At 38.0% G+C, this 17,749-nt stretch overlaps 1 protein-coding gene across 1 annotated transcript in view; it reads left to right on the top strand.

Annotated features, from left to right (window-relative positions):
* The first annotated feature begins 345 nt into the window (after window positions 1–345).
* LOC145990235 (carcinine transporter-like) overlaps window positions 346–17,749 on the top strand; it is an 84,412-nt gene continuing 67,008 nt past the window's right edge. Inside the window, exons 1-3 of the mRNA XM_083125909.1 lie at window positions 346–448; window positions 4,501–4,736; window positions 7,914–8,023. Coding sequence (XP_082982035.1) covers window positions 4,510–4,736; window positions 7,914–8,023 — 337 coding nt within the window. The 5' untranslated portion in view covers window positions 346–448; window positions 4,501–4,509. The remainder of the gene's footprint in view (window positions 449–4,500; window positions 4,737–7,913; window positions 8,024–17,749) is intronic.

The following is a 17,749-nucleotide window of genomic DNA, read 5'->3' as shown; positions in this document are numbered from 1 at the left end:
GTTTAAGATTATAAAGTACCCCCTTGACTACCGCTGGATACGCCAATGATTCTATTTTTTTTTCAACCGGTGTGTTTCTGTGGGATTAAATTGTCTGGCGTTGCCCATTGCTTCGTTGGTGCTTTTCTCTCAATCCTCCAACTTCGCATTGCAAGAAATAATGCTAATGAACACAGTGATGGACAGATTGCCTGTTTAGCGCCGGCTGGAAGTGTGAATGATGCTTGGATTACGCAATGTAAATACAGCTTCAACTTGTTTTTTTTGTTTATTACATCACAGCAATTATTGCTTCGTTTTATACACGGTTTTGTCAAGCTTTGCGTGCGACACGAAGAGGCATTATAAAGTGTGAGCTGGCGAAAATTGTGAAAAGAAATGCTGTTAGTGAAGCATCGACTGCTAGACACCTTGGAAGGTAAAAACAGCCAGAAAATCTCCTAAAAAGGTAAAGTTTAAAACATATTATTGAAAAGGTGCCTATTTTATTGCTAAACTCGACAATGTTATAACTAATTTACTTGTTTTAACTTACTAACCCTTCGTGGGTCGAGCGAGAAAAATTACGAAAATGGTCGCGCATGGTGCCAGAGACAGGGTTCTTCAAATATGCTCAATTTAAAGTGTAAAATGCTAAACCCTCGATCGTCACGATTAAATCTCTTTTTCAAACAATTGAGATTCTACAAAACTACGAAAGCTACAGTACTTTTCACGGTCGAGTCGTGCCTGGAGAGAGGCTAGCGCGCCGGGAAGTAAGAGTGCGGAAAACTGGATGCAACATCCACGTAACTGGAACCCTTGTGTAGGAGTCTGAATTTTCTTAGAAGTAAATATATTGAAATAACCTGTAAAGCTTATCACAAAATTCGCTACAGGTACATTTCTTCTCAGCATTTTAAGATAAATTTTGAATGTGGCAAGAGCATCAAAAAATTTCGACATTAACGCCTACTTTTTCAGGAGGTTCATAAAGACAACATCTATTACTCAGGAAATCTGGTTATCCATTATCTTCACGACAATTATCATCCTTGAAATAGTCAGTGAGATATATCTTTCGTTGAAAATACTGCCTTCATAGCAGTCTATTAAAAAATGAAATATTTAATCTCAAGAAAAATATGTTGATATATAAACATAAATAATCCTACCAAATTGTATTTGTGTATAGTTGTAATCATTAATTTTTGCAATTCAACACCCTAATTGCAATACTCAGATATCACATTTGAATTTACACGCTACTTACATAGGTACGTTATTCTCAAACCCTATAGTAAAAATAAGTAAACGAAGTAACACTGCTATCAACATTATGGAATGACGGGAATCATGATAATATATGACATAATCTATTTTCCAGTAAGTACAACTGTCACACTAGGGCCTCCTTCTGAATATCCATATGGTTGTTTTAAGTTTTTTTTTATGCAGAAGTACCGCAAAAGTAGCGAGTAGCAAATAGGAGTAGCGTAGCGAGCTACTTTTTGGTAAATATAGCTGTAGCTGTAGCGAAACTACAGTTTTGTGCTAAGAAAAAGCGGTATGTTAGTATACTGACTGGTGACATATACAAGTTCGCATGTATAAAGAAAACTCCAGCCCCCTCCCCGAAATGAAAGTCACACATACTCCACTAAGTGGGCATCCTCCATGAGCAAAAAGCTTAATTCGCACAGCGCTCGTCACATTTAATTAATAACACAACCGGAAACAGAAAAGAACTTGTCAAGACACGAATCTTTCCCCTTGAAATTTCTAGATTTGGATGTAGCTGTCGCATATCCTTGCCAAGTAATCGTGAGAACTCATCTTCGTACAACAAACACAATTTGTAATCCCAACGTACGCGAGAAAGAGAGATGACTTCTTGACATCTTTACAGAAGTATTTAGTTTTATAACAATGAATAAGAGCTGAAGATCTGGGAAGATATATTTTCATTTAATTTCGTAATTACGTTATGAGTAAGGATTACTAGTGAATTACTGATGATGATAATTTAAATTGTAATGAATTAGGAATGGAATTCGAATACCTTACGAAAAACTTTATTTTTGTTGCATTTATAGTTTCCTAAATAGTCAAGTCCATATAAGTTATAAGTAATATTCTGTTAAAATTATTATCTTATTTTTATTCATAATTTACTTATATATACAGGGCGTAACGAAAATACGGTCTATACTTCAGGATGGATTCCTGATACGTAGACAAGAGACAAGTTCATATCAGCATGTGTCCAAAAAATTACTGAGTAATATATGGCCTGCAAATTGTAGGTGGTCATAATTTAAGTTGACCTTCAAAAATTAAAAAAGAAATAGTACTACCTACCTACTAGGTCTGCTGGAAAAGTTTCTGCAATCAGTATGAAAAAAGACGTGAAATTCTGGGAATTGCTTTATTGTTTTTCAAAGTATTCACCCTAAGATCGATACACTTTTGCATACGCTCAAAATCAATTTTGAAAGCATTTTTTTCACTCTGAAGCTGACACCTCAGAAACCGCTGTTCGGAATGCGTCAACAGCTGCTTCAGGCGACACAAATCGCTCAACACGCATCTTATTTTTCATGTGTGGGAACAAAAAGAAGTCATTAGGTGATAAATCAGGTGAGTGCGGACAGTGAGTCATTAATTCGACATTTTTACTGGACAAAAATCAACAGTTTGGTGTGCTGAGTGGGAACTGGCGTTGTCGTGGTGAAGAATAATGCCAGGATTTGGGTTTGTTTTACGCAATTTATTGATGACCTCTGGTAAACAAATTGTTGTATATCACTCAGCATTTACATTCCTTCGATCTTCTAAAGCTATTGTTGCCACATGTCCGGTATAACCGAAGAAACAAGCAATCATTTGCTTGGCAGCACTCCTCGAACGAACAACTTTTGTTGGTTTCGGCTCACTTTGAAACACCCAAACAGCGGATTGCTGTTTAGTTTCGGGTTCGTATGAATAGATCCAAGTTTCGTCTCCTGTAACGATGAAGCTAGTACACCAAATTTGACTTGCCTCGGTTGAATTTTTTGAGCATATCTTTACACTAATTTACACAAGCCTATTTTTGAGCTTCGGTCAAGTTGTGTGGGATCCAACGGCTTGAAAGTTTCCATACGTTCAGATGACCATGCAAAATCCTACGTATTGCTTTCATGTTAATGTTCAAGGATGCCTGAATCTCATGGTATGTCACATGCCGATCTCTCTCAATCATTTCATGCACAGCATCAACATTACTGGCAACAACAGACGTGGATGGACGATGTGCGACCACGCTGGAATTCGGAAAACCAATTGTAGCTACACAGTCTTATTGGATGGTGATTCATCCCCAAAAGCCAAATGAAGTCGCTCGATGCATTGTTTCGGTGTTAAACTATATTTGAAATAATAAAAAATCATTGCCCGAAAGTGTTCACACAAAACTACTTCTTCAAACTGCTGTGAAAAATAAACGAATAGGCTTAAACAAACAATCAAAGATAATTTAAACATAAAATGATCTATTCTTCCGATTTTTATAATAGCGGAACACTAGCGCCACTGTTGGTGGTAGTTTGCAGAAACTTTTCCAGCAATCCTCGTACTACCTACTCAGAGCCCTTTCGAAGCATCGGATTGCGGTGAAACTTGGGGTAGTCTATGGAGACAACGAGGAGTGAATGCTGATACAAAAAAATATTTCAAGCTTTCACCATCAGGTGAAAAAAGTGTAGCTGATATAACAACAACCAGAAATCGACAAGCAAAACTGTATTTTTAGTTTTTAGTCTTGTCAGTACAGAAGTATTCAATATGCTTGCCATCAACGTAACCAAGATGTTGTTCAGTGTGTATCATAGTGTGTCTCAAAAAAATAGATTTTTTTTAATCGAAACTTGTCAACACTGCGAGGAATGTGGCGCCACGTAACGTACAAGTCATGAAGGAGGTGCCATGCTAATCAGTTATCATGGAGCAGTGCACGCTGTGAAAACGTATATTATAAGAATAACGACGTTGTCAGTGATGCACGTCGAAAATGTCGGCTACATTATCAACTGCTACGGCATGCACAACTTCCATCCGCACATGTAATAGCAAGTTGGGTACGCAAATTCGAGGAAACAGGTTCAACCTTGAAACAGAAACAAACAGGACGACCTCGAAGTGTCCAAACACAGGACTACTGGAATGTGTACGCACAAACGATAGCCATTTTCCTGACGTCATCTTCAAAACATGAAGGCCATCCTGTGAATGAAAAACTTATATTTACAATTAATTGCATACCCTGCACTATTCATCTCCATGAATACATTTGCTTCGAAGTTCATCTTCTTCTTTTATTTTCCATTTCAAAATGTCTCTACATATATCAGCCTATCAACGTACATATTTCATACTCTTAGATTCCAGATTCTGGTACGACTCATGCATTGGGCAGACACACCAGTTGAAACTAAACTAACTAAACAAACGCCTCTAATATAAAGCATTGTATTCTTGCAGAGAAAGAAGATGGCAGACGATCAGTTGTACGAAGACATCCTGAAGTCGGTCGGTCACTACGACTTCTTCCAAAAGCGTTTTCTCGTCCTTTTCAATTTCATCTTCATTGCTTTCGCATCCCTGCTCATGCTTAACGTAGTGATGGACATGGACGTTCCTGACCACTGGTGCCACGTACCGGGAAGAGAGAGAACTAATTTTACCCTCCAAGAGTGGAAGAATTTTACATTACCAAGGTACGTGCAAGAAGTTTACATTTAGGTAATATGAAAAAAGTTCACAGAAAAAGTTTACAAAAGTTGAAGTCCTGATTCGAACGCCACTTTACTTCAAAGAAAATTCGGAAAGATCAGTATCCCTCTGACAACTATATGTCAAGTCCACGTGGAATCCAGTTAATCCTCCCCTCAAACCTTTCCCACAAATAGTGTCCGTTTTAGAAACAGACAGAATTTGTCAAGTCCACGTGGAGTAAATGAGATGTTGCCAATTCAGTTTCTTGAGATATTTCAAAACGCGAGAGAGATTGCATTTATCTTTGCTAGGTTATGTTATTGTATTGTGGTATTTTCTTTTATACAATGTGGAGACCTTGGGAGTGTAACGTGGTCGGAGTTCGTGTTGGATGTCTGAAGACTGCAGGTAAAAGTGACAACAGAGCTTCTCAGAGAAACAGGTGCTGGCTCGAAACCAGATACCCGTCCGGTCAGCTTCCTCTCGTGCTATGTCAAAGATACAAAACTGGCGTTCGAGTCAGGACTTCAACTATATATATTGTTGTTAGGTATACGTTAATATGTGGTAATTTTTTTATGTTATTTCGGAGAGCTTGGTTTCTCTCTCCACAATTAATGCAATTATATTTAAACAAACGTATATTTTTTTTTAAATGAGATATGAATAAGTTGGTTATGTCAACAAGTGTCGAACAGTCATTACAGACATACATTTTTCATGTTTTCTTTCTGATTTAAGCAGTCTTGTTACAGGTGTCATAATACCTGATACAGATGTTAAAAACATTTAAAAGAACATTCTTCCAGCACATTTGAAAATTTGCATGTAACACACTACAAAGGAACTAGATTAGCATATCCCTTGAAGCTACATTTTATATTTGTCAAGGCTGCAAAATTTCTTTTATTACTTATCAGTTTTACACCACCTAATAAGCATACTTCTAATCGATGGTTTCATAATTACTGTAGTTGAATTATTTCAAGTACAGTTCTAAATTTTCTGGAATAGAGTTTTGCATTGACACAACTTAGTTCTAGGATGACAAAATTGTACAAATGATAAGAAACTATGATAGTAATCTTTATGTATTGAAAATAGTGTTTCAAAGTGCCTTTTTAACAAGAATGTTAGATCTGATTTTGTAAAATCTCGCTATCGAAGTTTCCAGGTTGAGTTCTGACCTTTGTGTACCCTCCATGTCTTTTTATTATGAGCAGGGATAAGTTTTGGTAAACACAAATCTCTCTTCTTAAGTTCAGTGAGTCCAAATATTTTCAGGGGGAAATACAATTTCTCTTATGGACCAGTAAACCTCTGACAGAAAATAGATGGTTTTTGTTTTACATCAGTGTTTGTAATTTCGACGTTTATTCTGTTTAATGATGGCCTTTTTTGCATCTGTTACAAATTATATTCTGCTTAGGTTCATATAATATATATTTTTCATTTATTTGGTTATATTCAATTTCCGATGGGGTCTCCCCGATAGCGCAGTGGTTGCGTCATCGCCTTGTAATCAAGGGGTTCCGGGTTCGATACCCGGTGGAGGTACATAGTGGTTCGGATTCCACTTCAAACTGTAGGTCCAGTGGACTTAAAACACCAATTTAATCAATCAATCAATCAATCAATATCCGGGTTAATAAGTATTTCCTTCCATTAAGCATTTCCCTGCTGGAAATTTCTACTGTTTTCAGTAGACAAATTCCACTGTTTTCAAATGTCTTGTACTGTGAAATGTACTGAAATCCCATTGTAGAATTAATCTACAGCTACTGTACTGTGCAGTAGGGCTACTGTACTGAAAAAACAAAGTGAATAATAATGCATAATACTTGCTACAATATATTATAAAATCATTTATTGACTCCAAGAACAGACAAATGAATTCTTGACACTATATTTTCAGTGATTTTTAAGTGAATTGAAAAAACAGTACATGAACTGAATTTCTACTGTATTTGTAATTAATACTACTGAAGTCAGATATATCTTAATGAATAAGTTACTACAATTCTTTCTTAAGAAATAGCTGACTCAACCTTAAAGTAGCTAGCAGTTTGAACAGGCTGCATGATCATATCAGTTGATTTTTTATTCAGCAGGGAATTTCCATGGTTATTATTATATCTGTGTAATGCAATTGAAGAAAGGATCCATTTTTGATCAACGTAGTCAACAGTGTTTGGTTGTTTTGATTTTTCAAGCATTGAGGGTCAGGTCTTCATTTGAACTATTTTCTTGCTGTTTTCGTGTGAATATAGGAAGAACAATATGTCAACTTATTTATAAAAGAGTATGTTTTTCAATTTTCTACAAGTGCGTTAACCACAATGAAGCTACACACTTAAAAACGTGTTCACTTTAGTTGATTTCTTTGTTGTGTGAACACATTCCTAAGCAGCAAGTTCCCCATGCTTTGCCATACAATTATTTTAGTTGTTTATATGATATTTCCATTGCATTTTCAGTTGTATAGATAAGAAAATTTTCATTACCGACTAGAGTACTGTTTTCACACTGAACACAATAAAATATGTTAGTTTACAATTATATTACTTAAAAAGTTAAAGAGTACAGTTCAACTACTTAAGATAGAGGAAACTGACTACCAAGAACAGTAGAAAACATTAGCAGTACAGTTCATCTACTGAAAGTAGTAGAACAGTTGGACTACTAAAAACAGTAGAAAACATTAACAGTACAGTTCAGCTACTGATAACAGTAGCCTACTAAAAACAGTAGAAGACAGTAGCATTACAGTTGATCTACTGAAAACAGTAGATGTTTCAAAACACCCATTGATCTACTGAAAACAGTAGACAGAATTTTCAGTAGGGTTAAAGCGTTCGTTTTAAATTTACATCTTCATATTTACGAAAACCTTTTATATTAGAATTAGGTAATACAGCCTAAATTAAAAATATACAAATTACACAATCACAATTTCAGTAAGAGGCTATTTCACCTGGTTTTACTATTTTGTATGTCGATTTTCATGTTTCCATCAAATGTGCAAAACCAGATGGTTATGTTATGGTTATTAAAAATATAATGATTCGGAGGCCGGAATTGTCCAGTTTTTCCAATGCCTGGTTAAGATTAGTAATTGCGTAATGTTCGCGGTGTGTACATTTGATCAATCTAATAACTTTTTCAAATTCTTATTTCAGAGAAATTGACAACAAAGGGCACCTGAGTATTAGCAAGTGCAAAATGTATGATTTCAATGATAACGAATTCATGAAAATATCTACCAACAGGGAGAACATGGATATTGTTTGTAAGTCCTAAGTCTCTCTTTTTTGCACCTAAGAATCCGTTCCACACGGTGATTCAAAAGTTCCTTCACACCTCCTATAAAATGTACAAATGATGATGATACACAGGTTAGGCCTAGAGGGAACCATATCGGTGTGTTGCAAGCTGACTTTCTTCATATTGGTGTCCGCCAAGACGTATTTTTAACCCGTAAATAGTTATGACTGCATGATTCTAACCAATGTCTCATTTTCCAGGCGTGTAAAAACATTGCCAGAATGCTCCTAACGCGCCGGTGGAAGTTCTGGTGTGTCCTGATCGTCGCTTGTCGTTGACTGATCCTCTCTCCCGAACTTTTGGAGTAATCGTTTAATTATCACATGCGACACAGGATCTCGTTGGGAGTCTCCTTGATTAAAATCATTTGCAATGGCACGTCTCGATGCGTTCCTCACGCGTTAGGAGCATTCTGGCACTGTTTTCTAACACCTGGAAAATAATATATTTGTTACAATCATGCAGTCATAACGTTTTACGGGTTAAAGATACGTCGAAAAAGAACCTTCACTACTGCATTGCTCGGAAAATTCTAGCCTAATTTGATGTGTCACATCACCCTCTTTTCATTTAGAAATTTTGAATTCAATTCAATATGGCGGACGTCCGTTTGGAATACAGCAATATGGCTCCCCCTAGGCCTAATCCGTTTCTATCCAGATTACAGGCTATTTAAAGTTAAGTAAATTTGGACATTTTGTTTAAACTTGGGAAATATAAATTTGTCTGTTTTCGGTGTTACAAGTTTAATAGCTCTTCTTGTGTATGAGTTTGGGTTTTCTTAGAATGTACGTAAGTACGAGGGCTAGTCAAAAAAGAGTGAGAATGAATGTTTTTTTATATTACACAGTGAACATACAGCGGTGAAACAAATTTGCGCGAGAAGAACGTGTCTCGTGGAATCGGCAGATAGAATTGAAAGCGCGTATGCGCATACGTCTGACTGCGCAAACAAGACACGAATAGTCAGAAGTCGCATACGGAAAATGGAGTCGGTTCGTGAGGAGCATAACGCGGCTTTGAAATTTTGTGTCCGTCTGCAGAAATCCGCCAGGGAAGCATACGAAATGTTGCAGCAGGCATACGGCGACAATGTCCTTCCAAAATCAACCGCATTTCGGTGGTTCAAACAGTTTAAGGTGTGCCATATTTCGACCACAAAGCAGGGCGGTTCGGGCGCTCCGGCCACAGCACTGAACGAGAACATGGTTAACAAAGCTGCCATCATTGTTCGGGAAGATCGCCGAATAACAATAGATGAACTGGCGGACGTGTTACACATTTCCCATGGTAGTGCGTTCACCATTCTGCACGATTGCTTGCGCATGAGACGCGTATATGCAAGATGGGTGCCGAGATTGCTAACGCCTGAACAGAAGCTAGTGAGAGTGAATGTATGTCGGTAGCTTCAGCGTCTGATAGCGGAGCATAGAGAGGCCTACCTAAATTCCATCATGACTGGTGACGAGATTTGGCTTCACCACTACGATCCCGAAAGCAAACAGGTGAGCACAGTCTGGAAATCACCCAGATTGATTGATTGATTTGGTGTTTAAAGTCCACTTTATGAACAATAAGGCTAATCTGTACTAGACCTACAATAAGGGGGATGTTACCCCCGAATGTTACCAAACCTCCACCCGTATGCATTCGAGGGCATACGCTTTGTCCCAGTGCCTCTGTGAATAAACTGGGACGTCTTTTGCTCGAATTACGGTTCCCCCGTTATTGTTTTGCTCTACCAACTAACTAACTAACTCTCTAGCCTTCTTAAACCTGAAGGTTCATGGCTGCAGCAACACAGGCCTTCCACTTTTCCCTATCTTGAGCAAGTTCTATATACTCTTTTCCATCCCTGCCGATTTCCCTTAGGTCCATCTCAACGTTGTCCCTCCATCTTCGTCTTGGCCTTCCTACAGGTCTCTTACCATCAGGTTTCCCAACAAGAATCCTGTAAACTCCTCTCTCCTCTCCCATTCGTGCCACATGGCCTGCCCACCTAAGTCTTCTTGATTTAATTATTCTAATAATATCTGGACATGAATACAAATTATGTAGTTCTAAATTATGTAACCTTCTCCACTCACCTGTCTCCTCATCCCTTTTAGGCCCAAAGATTTTCCTAAGGATCTTATTTTCAAATACTCTCAATTTATGTTCCTCTTTCAATGTAAGGGGCCAAGTTTCACATCCATATAATACTACAGGCAAAATTACTGTCTTGTATATTTTAACTTTTAGTTTCTTAGATATTAAACGAGAAGACAAAAGTTTATGAAGAGAGAAGTAACATGCATTTCCTGAATTAAGCCTACTTTTTATTTCCTCTTTAATATAATTTTCATTTGTTAATATTACTCCTAAGTATTTGAATTTGGAAACTGGTTCAAACGAGTTGTTATCAATAATTAGATTTTGATTATTACCTAGCACTTGGTTTCGGCCTGTAAGCATATATTTAGTTTTCTCTTTGTTAACTTCCAAACCTATCTCTTTAGCAGTTTTGAAAAATATTTTAGCATTATTCTTAATTGTATTCACATCATCCCCCAGTAAGTCTACATCATCTGCATATGCTAACAACTGAGTCACACCATTTAATTTTAGTCCTTCTTTAGTTTCTTTTACCTTCCTAACAGCATATTCTAAGGCAAAATTAAAGAGCAATGGAGATAATGCATCTCCTTGTTTTAACCCATCATGAATTGTAAATTTGTCAGACATATTAATACCCACACGAATTTTACTTTCTGTTTCACTGGTGCATACTTTTATCATACTAACAAGCTTCTTAGGTATTCCAAACTCTACTAATATATTATATAGTTTATCTCTTTTGACTGAATCATATGCTTTTTTGAAATCAATGAATAGCTGATGGACATTTTGATTATATTCCCACTTTTTTTCAAGTGTCTGTCTGATGTGAAAAATTTGATCTGTGGTTGATCTGTTACGTTTAAATCCACATTGATAATCACCTATAATTTCATTAGCATATGGGGTTAGTCTTGTTAAAAGAATGTTAGATAATATTTTATATGTTGTTGAGAGTAGAGAAATTCCACGGTAATTATTGCAGTTCATTTTATCACCTTTTTTAAACACAGGAACAATTATGGATTCTTTCCACTGTTTAGGGTTTTCTTCTTTATTCCATATTAAACAAATTAATTTATGAATTTGACATATTAATGAATTTCCACCATATTTAATTAACTCAGCTGGTATTAAATCAATGCCAGGTGCTTTGTTATTCTTTAGCCTTTTAATAGCATCTTTAACTTCAGTCAAGTTAGGTTCTGGAAGTAAAGGTTCTGCTGTGTGTACTTCATTTACTTCTGATTTATCTCCTGCATGGACATTTAAAAGGTCATTAAAGTAGTTCTTCCATCTATTTAGAATATCGCTTGGGTCAGCTAGAAAATCACCGTCTTTATCTTTTATCAAGTTTACTTTAGGTTGCCACCCCTTTCTAAACTCATTTACACCTTTATATAAATCTCTCATATTTTTATTTTTGCTGTTTGTTTCAATTTCGTTAATTTTGGTTTTCAAGTAATCTCTTTTTTTACTTCTAAACTTGCGGTTAACTTCTCGCTTTATTCTATTATAATTGTTTAGATTTTTATCATCAGAGTTATTTAACCACCTAAGTCTAGCCTGATTTCTTATTTCTATTAGATTATGACATTCATTATCAAACCATGGCTTACTTTTTCTCGGTTTATGGTATCCTATACTTTCTTTAGCTGCTGATTCTATTGCATTACGTATGTGCTCCCAATTCTTATTTACGTCTGTTTCATTTATATTTTCATCATCATTTAAATCCTGCAAAACATCAAATCTATTTGACAGTTTAATTTGGTAATCTTTCTTAATTCTTTCATCAGTAAACTTTCCTGTATCAAATTTTAGAACTTTTAGATTTTGTTGCTTATGATTTATCACTGAGAGTCTTTCTCTTAATTTAGCAATTACTAAATAATGGTCACTGGCACAGTCAGCACCTCTATGTGTACGAACGTCAATTATACTAGTATGCCTTCTCTTATCAATGAGAATATGATCTATCTGATTATGAGTTTTACCATCTGGAGAAGACCAGGTATATTTATGGATATCTTTATGTTTAAAAGTGGTACTTTTCACAATTAAATTCTTTGAGGTTGCAAAAGTAATCAATCTTATACCATTATCATTACTTAATTCATGAAGACTTTCTTTACCAATCGTGGGTTTAAATGTCTCTTCTTTGCCAATCTGTGCATTACAGTCACCTAACAGAATTTTCATATCATACTGAGAAAATTTATCAAAGACCTGTTCTAACTCTGTATAAAAATCATCTTTAGTATTATCATCTTTATCTTCCGTTGGTGCATGTATGTTTATTAAAATAATTTTACACCACCTACCCTGTAAAACTGCATATGATATCCTATCATTAATAAATTCTACTGTTTTAAGAGCTGAGATAATTCTATTATTTATGAAAAAGCCTGTTCCAAAATTATGATTTTCAGTACCACCATAGAAAAAAGTATAATTTTTAGTTTTACAATTCCCTTCTCCTGGCCACCTAACTTCCTGGACAGCTACTACATCTAATTTATACTTCACTATCTCATTAACTGTACACTGAAATGCCCCAGGCCGGTAAAGGCTCAGAACATTCCAGGTGCCTAATTTAATATCCTTATTCCTAATGTAGATCTTATCCTTAGTCCAGGGACCTCCCAAAGTAGTCCCCACCCGGACTTTGCTCTACCACTTTATTAAATTTCCCATTACAATATTTGAAAGTATACAAGAAAATAACATTACTACATACATGAAATGATTACATAAAATAGTGTATGGACACAGTATTACAGTACACAATTATTTCTTCGTGAGATGGAGATTCTGTATGAAAGTGTTTGCAGTTTATATTGTACTTTGGTATGGCTGTAAGTACCGGATTCTGTGGTACCAGAATCTAAGAAATTGAGGATTTGTATGGCTCGAGTGCTCTATTTAATATACAAGGTAACCAAAAAAGTTCTTGCCGTTCTAGAGCAGTGATAAACAAAGAGCAATACAGTGGACGGTATGTACCTTTAGGTTTCGAAGTAATCTCCATCAGCATCCAACACCTTTTGCCAACGTTCCTGCAGCTGCACAATACACTGGTGATAAAACTCGGCGGGTTTGGATGCAAAGAAGTCCGTGAGTGCGTTCCGCAGGTCTCCCTCATTTGCGAAGGATCTCCCACGGAGGTGGTTGTCGAGGGAATGAAACAGGTGATAATCTGTTGGTGCAAGGTCCGGTGAATATGATGGATGGCACAGTGTCACCCAGCCAAGTTGCTGAAGGGTCTCCCGGGTCCTCTTTGCCACATGTGGCTTGGCATTGTCGTGCAGCAACAGCACACCCTTGCGATTCACCAATGCCGGCTACTTCTGCCGTAATGCACGGTGCACCCTTTGCAACTGCTGAGAGTAAAAGTCAGCAGTGATGGTCTGACCAGGTGGAAGGAGCTCGTAATGTACCACTTGCCGACAATTCCACCATACAGAGAGCATAACCTTTCGTGGGTGCAGAGGTGGTCTTGAGGAGTGAAGAACAGGGTCGCGTGGCAACAAACAATGTCTGGTACGCTTGGGAGTGTCATAGAGGACCCACTTTTCGTCACCAGTGAACAAGCGATCAAATATGGGTGTGTTCAGGTGTCGAGTGAGCAAGGACAAACAGGCTGTCACTCGTTGTTCCTTGTTGGCTGCCGACAATGTGTGGGGTACCCACTTGCTTAACTTGTATGCCTTCCCTATCCCATGTAGGTGCAGTCTGACTGTTTCAGCGGAAACATGGAATGTTTCTGCAAGTTCATCACACGTTAGACCACTGTCCTCGTCGATGGCTGCATTCAGGGCCTCGTCATCCAACACATTTGGTCGTCCACTGCGAGGTTCATCCGAAAGGCTCACATCTCCCGAACGGAATTTCTGGAACCAATGCCTGGCAGTGCGTTCGTTCACGGCATTCTCCCCAAATGCCTGGCAAATGCGGCGACTTGATACGGCAGCTGACAGGCCCACTTTAAAGTCATGCAACAAACACACGCGAACAAGCTGATTCGATACTTCCATTTCTCTTCGACACTGGACGAGCTATGACTGCTGTGTGTGCGCAACGTGCCTGTATTACTGACAGTCGATGGTCAGACTAACTTCCGATCGCTTGGCAGGCACGTGCGTCATTACGTTTCCTCTATGTGAGCGCATGATTAATGGGACCTCAAAAACGGCAAGAACGTTTTTGGTGACCTTGTAGTTGGTTTTTAAGGTATGATTAGGCTCCTGGACCAGCTACCGAGAGAGGGTGAGTTGATGGTTGAAGACCATTTTAGGTTGTATTGTTTCGTCGTTTGCTCCACGCCAGAGGCTAGGTGTTCCGCCCTCGGTGTCCCATCCCGTCTCCTTTAGGAGGAAGTGGACAAGGTATAGAGCACTGGAGTTCCATCACTATAGTGGAGTATTGCAATTTGTAGTGAGAAAAGAGAAGTTGTAGATAAAATAAAAGAAAAGATCGTCGCCATATTTGTATATGTGTAGGCCTATATGTGTGCACTTCAGCTAATTCATGGCGACGTGTATGATTACAATAAGATAACTAGTAAATGTAAAGTAAAATAACTTTTAATAAAATATTAATGAAAATAACAATGATAATACGAAAATAATATATTATATTATTATGAGTATTAATAATGAAAACAAGAGTTTATGAAGCTCCGGATTTCCGGTGCTATGTTCTTACGGGCGTACCAGTACGTGTATCTACAGAGGGGTTTTATTTGATAATTTTATGAGTTTGGGTTGTGTTGTTTTGAGGCTGTCTCCCTCAGAAGGTAGTCCTTGTGTATTTATTTCTCTTTGAATTCGCATGGGACGAAATCTTCTTCTTTCGGCTGCTTCACTTCTGCCTGTAGATGTCACGAAGAATTTCCTTCTGGGAGCATTTATTGGTGCGTCCTAATTATCGCTCATCTCCCCGGGAACTACTGTGGGTGCTCTCTACACGTCGAGAGAGCATTTTGGGACCTCGTCACCATTCTATCTTGAGGCTGGCTGGGAGTAATGAGAGGTGTAGTAGGTCGAGCCTGCAGCTGTGAGTTGAACCGTTTAATTTCCTCCAAGGAAACTGCTTTTGTCAAGCATTTCAATTTGTCTATTTATTGCTGGCAAAGATGGATTTTGATGTTCGTCGTTGGTAGTTCCTTCCTCAGATTCTTGATGTAGTCCCCAGCTGCCGGGCAGAAGAAGACCTTATGTTCTGGAGTATCCTCTGTCTCTCCACATGTGGCGCATACTGTTGTTTGCCTGCTACCAATTCGGTGCAAATGAACTCCATAAGGAACATGGCCTCTCAGCAGGTGAATAAGTCCTCTTATGGGGAGATCACCTGTAGGAATTTTGGCTCTTATGTTCGGGATGAATTCATATGTTCTTCTCCCGTTTTTCGCTCTTTCCCACTCTCGTTGCCAGTCCGCGGTTATTTTGTCGTGAATTTCTTGGAGTGTCGGGTAGAAGATCCCTATCGTTCTTATTATGTCTCTTTCATTGCCCTTCTTGAAATGGTATTTAATGGCTCTCCATCTCGCTTCCAGATCCATTGGCAGGTGTCCTTTGACAGCCAGAAGCGCCTCAGTCGATGTTGTACCAAAGGCACCTGTCGTTCTTAAAAGTATCCTTCGTTGTGAGCTTCTTAGTGTTCTTAATTCTTTTTGTTGTTGTTGTTTAGGCCATCTACCCACGTTGAAGCCGCATATGTTACTATTTGTGCATATATGGATTTAATGTAAGATTGTATAATGCTAGGATGCAGATTAAAATTCTAGGAGGCCAACCTTGTCAGTTTATTCATGGCTAGTTCCCCTTTACTTGTAATAGATTGTATATGAGCTCCAAATTTTAGCCCCTCTTCCAATGTTACTCACAGATATTCTACGGCATTTGCTCGCTGTATAGATTTCCCTGATATTCTGATTTTTGCATTTCTACTTCTGCTGAGGCGACCTTTGACGATGATCAGATACTTTGTTTTAGCAGCTGATATCTCAAGCTTAGTATTACGGCACCATCCGTTTAGTTCACTTAAAGCGTTATTTGCTTTTCTCTCCAACTGAGCTCTCGTGTTTCCCGAACAAATGAAGGCAACATCGTCTGCATAGGTTATGACTCTATCGACATTATTGTTCCTTCCTAAGAGTCTCAAACAGGGCTCGAGGTTTATATTCCACAAATGTGGTCCCAACACTGATCCTTGTGGGCATCCTTTTGTTGACAGTTTTGGCACAGTTTCGCCATTTAAATTTAATTTAACTTTCCTGTCTTTGAAATAGCTCTCCAGGATTTGGATTATGGTCACGGGACAATTCATTTTGTATAGTGTGGAGAAAAGGTGCGGCCACCATAAGTTGTCGAACGCTCCACTGATGTCGGCAAAAATAATTATGATATATTTTCCATCTATTTCCCTTTTTGCTTTTGTTAGTGCATTTATGGCATCCTCGGTGGAGCGACCCTTCGTGAAGCCGTACTGATTTCCAGTGTTACCAATCATTTTGAGGAAGTCCTGAAGTCTTCTATTTATAAGCTTTTCCAGTAGTTTACCAATACTATTTAACAGACAGATAGGTCTATAGGTTTTTAATGCCAGCTCATCTTGTTTTCCCTCCTTTTTTAATTACTATCAATCTCCCCTCCTTCCATGGGGTAGGGAATTGTTTCTCAATTAGGCACAAGTTGAAGAGTGACGTAATGAATTGAAGCGTCTTAGGGAGAGACATTTTTAATATCTCAGCCGGAATGCCATCAGGCCCTGGAGCTTTGCCATTTCTTACTGTAGCCAGTTCGCTCAACACTTCTTCAGGTGTAAAAGGAAGAATTGGGTTATTATTTGGGTACCTTCCCATCTCGCTTCTAATTATGGCATTAACCTCGTTGTACGTGTCTTCATCATCATCTGGCAATAGTCCATACAGCAATGCTATGGCCGTTTCCTTTAATCCATGGTTATGGACCCATCAGGTTTCCTGAGAGTAGTAATTCCTGAAATCTGTTTAATTTTATTTGTTGCAATCCTGTACGGTATTCCCCATTTGTCCTTATTGAGATTTTTATTTACAAATTTTTGCCAATTTTTCTTCCTAAAATCCTTGAGCTCCTCTGCGTACCTAGCCTTGGCCCTGCGGTAGTCATCGAGTAGGATCGCTCTAGTGTTTGGAATATTTGATTTTTGATATGCTTTCCTACATCTTCGCATGTTTGCTCTTAATTTTGTGAGTTTTTCTGTCCATGGTCTCTTTTGTATTGCCATACCTCTCATTGGGGTGGATGTTTGTATTGCAGTTTGGAGTTCTTTAGTAAGTATCTCTGCCCATTCATGCAGACTATGCTCAGGTCCAGGATAATCCGGCAACACAATACTATTGAGGAGAGTTTCCATGTTTGTTTTCTTCCAGTTGTACGAAAAGTTTTGCACTGTTGGAGTGTTTGGGATGTTTGGAATAGCATCCAGTCTTATATTAAAATGTATGGCATTATGATCACTGGTAGTGATCACGTCCAGTACCTGCCATCCCTCTATTAATGGACACATACTTCTATTTGATAGTGTTAGGTCGATGTTGCTGGATGCTCCA

This window comes from Lepisma saccharinum, chromosome 7 (genome assembly GCF_977018435.1).
Source record: "Lepisma saccharinum chromosome 7, izLepSacc3.1, whole genome shotgun sequence".
Classification (NCBI taxonomy): Eukaryota; Metazoa; Arthropoda; class Insecta; order Zygentoma; family Lepismatidae; genus Lepisma; species Lepisma saccharinum.
This window is presented reverse-complemented; position numbering and strand designations above follow the sequence as displayed.